This window comes from Cucurbita pepo, chromosome LG14 (genome assembly GCF_002806865.2).
Source record: "Cucurbita pepo subsp. pepo cultivar mu-cu-16 chromosome LG14, ASM280686v2, whole genome shotgun sequence".
Lineage (NCBI taxonomy): Eukaryota > Viridiplantae > Streptophyta > Magnoliopsida > Cucurbitales > Cucurbitaceae > Cucurbita > Cucurbita pepo.
Genome location: NC_036651.1, coordinates 6,894,027 through 6,898,405, shown reverse-complemented (window position 1 = coordinate 6,898,405; position 4,379 = coordinate 6,894,027). Strand labels below are relative to the sequence as shown.

At 45.9% G+C, this 4,379-nt stretch overlaps 1 protein-coding gene across 2 annotated transcripts in view; it reads left to right on the top strand.

The window, feature by feature from the left end:
- The first annotated feature begins 1,232 nt into the window (after positions 1 to 1,232).
- Positions 1,233 to 4,379, top strand: part of LOC111810906 (cytochrome c oxidase subunit 2) — a 4,627-nt gene continuing 1,480 nt past the window's right edge. Inside the window, exons 1-2 of one of the 2 annotated variants that reach the window (XM_023697741.1) lie at positions 1,233 to 2,228; positions 4,204 to 4,373. In XM_023697741.1, the coding sequence (XP_023553509.1) occupies positions 1,529 to 2,228; positions 4,204 to 4,286 (783 nt within the window). In that variant the 5' untranslated portion in view covers positions 1,233 to 1,528 and the 3' untranslated portion in view covers positions 4,287 to 4,373. Of the gene's footprint in view, positions 2,229 to 4,203; positions 4,374 to 4,379 lie in introns of those variants that run through there. The other variant, XM_023697742.1, reaches the window with a different exon arrangement.

Below are 4,379 nucleotides of genomic sequence, written 5' to 3'. Positions count from 1 at the left end.
GGTCGGCCGTTGAATGAACGAAGACTTCCCTTATCCAATGCTGTCTTTCAATATGGAAACTCTTTTCTTTCCTATTCTTCCGGCTCGATGCTAACTAAAGTCCGAAGGACGCCCAAGGGTTTTCAATCTTCCAAATTCGAGGACATATCCTATTAACTAAAGAATCCCTTTTCTCATGGAGGAGCCCGTCACACTTTCACTTTTTTCGCTAGCATGATGGATAAAGAGCTGTGAGAAGACGATCAGGGTTGTAGCATATTCTATTAACGACACACGGGGAAGGTTTGTTTGGCGAAGGTGTCCTTCTAAGAGGAATCGTACCGTTCTCCATATGTGCCATGGCCGGAATGAAAACAGAGGGAATCGTCAAAGAAAGATAACTACAAAGAAGGGTGTCCCTATAACTGATATGGAAATTCTTTTTAGCCAGCCAGAGAGAATGAACGCCCAATCCCCTTTGGCATACATCAACTTCACCTTTCAATAGATGAATATTTTGTAATATGTTTGTTGCTCAACCGATCATTTCTACCACCTACTTATGCTCTCCCACTTTTCTTGGCTAATTTTAGGGAGTCAAAGTTCTTTGGTTTCAACGGATAAATAAGAAGGAAAGATAGAGCCGGGGCTACGTTCTACTCGATCCATGAAAGTACATATTGTAGTTTCTTGTTATGGAAATCTTGTTTCATCTAAATCCAATATGATTTCTTAACTTTACTAGAAGTTTCGCAGCAGCCTGCGCTTAGTCCCTGTATTTACAGAAAGCTAATCCTGAAGAAGACGGCACTTTCTTTCCATACGCATGTCAAAATTCACAACAGGGGTTAGAGTACGTGCCGGCGCTAGCTCTGGTTCCGCCATTCAAGGTTGATTCACCTCCGGAGCAGGGGAAGGCGACTCCCTTGGAGGCAGATTTAGATCGATCTCATTCTTTGGTAAAACAAAGGAAGGATTCCCATCATAGAGTAAACCAAAAGTGAAAGCGACGATTAGCAGATCGGGTAAAATAGAATAAACCTAATTTGGAAGATCCACTTGACTTGTCCAAAAAGAACCAAACTAAAATAATGACATGGATAAATGAGCGCGAAGTCATAAGTTCTCTCTTGCGTTCTCGATCGGAAAAGAATACGAACAAAGAAGAAGAAGAAAAAGCCCATTCCGAAAAGAAGGATCCACACTAAATCGATAAACAAAGAAAAAAGCTTGAGATCAATTCCAGTAGTTAGCAGAGGTCAGTCTGTCTGGCGTTCCCTCGCGTAAAGGGCGACTTTGGCATCGGCTCTCTCTCGTTAGGTAATTACCGAGGCGAAAGATATATATAAAGTGTTGAGGGTGGTTGTATGTAAATAACTAGGTAGGTAGCCAGTCTTTACTTAACTCGGCCAATGCCCACTCCCATGCCTTTCTTGGTTGGACCAAGCCAACCGGCGATTTCTGTCTTCCTGAATTGGGAGAGCAAGAACAAGTCTCTCTTTTTTTTGTGGGTGGGGGAGCGGAGCAGTCAAAGAATAAACCAAACAAAATGATTGTTCTCAAATGGCTATTCCTCACAATTGCTCCTTGTGATGCAGCGGAACCATGGCAATTAGGATCTCAAGACGCAGCAACACCTATGATGCAAGGAATAATAGACTTACATCACGATATCTTTTTCTTCCTCATTCTTCTTTTTGTTTTCGTATCACGGATCTTGGTTCGCGCTTTATGGCATTTCCACTATAAACAAAATCAAATACCGCAAAGGATTGTTCATGGAACTACTATCGAGATTCTTTGGACCATTTTTCCTAGTATCATTCCGATGTTCATTGCTATACCATCCTTTGCTCTCTTATACTCAATGGACGAGGTAGTAGTAGATCCAGCCATGACTATCAAAGCTATTGGACATCAATGGTATCGGACTTATGAGTATTCTGACTATAACAGTTCCGATGAAGAGTCACTCACTTTTGACAGTTATACGATTCCAGAAGATGATCTAGAATTGGGTCAATCACGTTTATTAGAAGTGGACAATAGAGTGGTTCTACCAGCCAAAACTCATCTACGTATTATTGTAACACCTGCTGATGTACCTCATAGTTGGGCTGTACCTTCCTCAGGTGTCAAATGTGATGCTGTACCTGGTCGTTTAAATCAGATCTCCATTTTGGTACAACGAGAAGGAGTTTACTATGGTCAGTGCAGTGAGATTTGTGGAACTAATCATGCCTTTACGCGTGCGCCCGGAAACATAGGCCGACTGCTGAGCCCACTCTGGCTCAGCCGCACCAACCAACCACCCGCGGTGCGAGCCACCCGAGAAGCAAGCTATTACAGCCAGCGGCTGGAGCTGTAGGGAGCCGAGGAGCAAAGCTCGAGATAAGATCGAAGAAGGGGCCAGGCTCCCGGTGGAGCAGAGGAGACGGTTAGGATAACGAACTTGAAACGCGGAGCCCGAGCGGCCGGCGAGCAAGTGGTTAGTGGCCAATAGCGCCCTAGTTGATGGCATTCCTCTCCGCGGCTGGCACTCGAGGAACCACGGGGCACTCCATACAGAGCAAGCAAGTCTTCGGGATGAGACGCCCGCGCAAGGACCTCAATTCTCATTAGGAGGTCGAACCAAGGACCTATAGAAGTCGGGGCTACCCCCTCCCCATGGCCAAACAGTGTCCTGAGGAAGGAGTTTAGAGGCCTTATAGTAGCACGGACTGATTTTTCTTTATAGGTCATGCGAAGGGGGCCAGTCCAAGATCCTACTCTTGCTCTACAAAGACAAGAGACGCTCTCAACGCCTAGGCGCCACTCTCTGAGTTATTCCAGCTTCTTTCTGAGTTATTCCAGCTTCTTCATGATTTCGTGCCGCGAAACAAAAGGGCCGTCTCAGCAGAAGGAGAAGGAAGGACCTGCAACGGCAGAGACTACTGACCCTCTTCTTGTTCCTAGCCGGCTGTTACGAGTCTGGGAAGGAATCCTAAATATAAGAAGTCCCTCAAAATAGAGAAGGGTGGGCAGGGCTTCTGCAAGGGTCTCTCCTCTCTTCCCGGTCAAGATAGATGGGAACCCTATCTTGGAAAAGCCATAACCAGCCTCTTTCTTTATCTACGTACACCTTTGTTTCAAGGTGGGGCTGCCCTTCCTCCTGCTAATCCGGCCATTTCCGAACCTTTCTTTCCCACCCCATTCAATGGAAGACTAATCCATTCTTGCGATTCCCACAGCCCTTGACGCTTATTAGAAAATCAAAGACTGAAAAACGAGGGTTCCCCCACGCTCGGCTAAATTGGTTTAATGATCTCTTCCTTCGATAGGATGGCTAGTGGTTATATTCGTAATGTTCCGACTCGCCAGTCATTATGGATCTAATGCCATGGCCAGGCAAAGAAAGGGGGGAGGGAGAACTACGAAGCTTCGTAGACTCGAAAAATTGCTCCCCTTAGAATGCAAGCAAGGTCGCTTGCTTACTCTCCGCGGCAAGAAAGGAAAGGAAAGGAAAGGAGGCATTGGAAAGAAAGACTAGACCATACTATAGTCAAGAAAGAGGCATTCGGGAAGCAACTAGTCGCTTCGGGACAAGCTTCTATCAGGCCCCGACCACTACATAAATAAAGAGATCCATATACCAGTCATGAGCGATAGCGAAGCCGTCACGCAAGGCAGGATCGAAGAGCTTAGTGGGAAACACAACACTCAGGAAAGAAAGGAGCAGATCAGGGGTTGTGCGCCCTCCGCCCCATCTCTTACTAACTAATAATAATGAAGGGCTTTGATGCCAGCAAGCACCCTTGTTGTTGTTGTTGGGGAGTATAGGGTTCCAAACCTTGTTAGTCTTATAATAAGCTCCCCTTTCTCTAATAATAAGATAAGGCTATTCATTCAGCCCTTCCTTCAACAGGGTTTGGCTTGCCCCTTGTATAGGTTGGAGCTATGAAGCTGACCTTCTTATTATAATAAGGGTAGTAAAGGGCTTGCTGCTCGCTTTTTTCTCGCTTCCGAGAGGCCAAGGGATTGGATTGAACCTATGATCAGATCAGTGGGCTACCATAGTTGACTTTTTTCGTGGTGTTGTTGAAAGCGAATTTGGAAGTGGAAGTAGGCCTCGCTATGGTGGAGGAGGTGCCGTGAAGATCTAGGAGTGTGAGCAGTACGAGCTGAAAGGCTCCCATACTGTTTGGAGGGCAGGGGGAATAGATGCCAAACAAACCTGACCCTTATCTATTGTCGTAGAAGCAGTTCCTAGGAAAGATTATGGTTCTCGGGTATCCAATCAATTAATCCCCAAAACCGGGGAAGCTTAAGCAGAAATGAAAGGGTAGGGTGAGGGATAAGGGAAAAGGGGGGAAGCCCCGAAATTGAAAGGCTTCCCTCGCTCGCTCTAACGCTCCTTTATA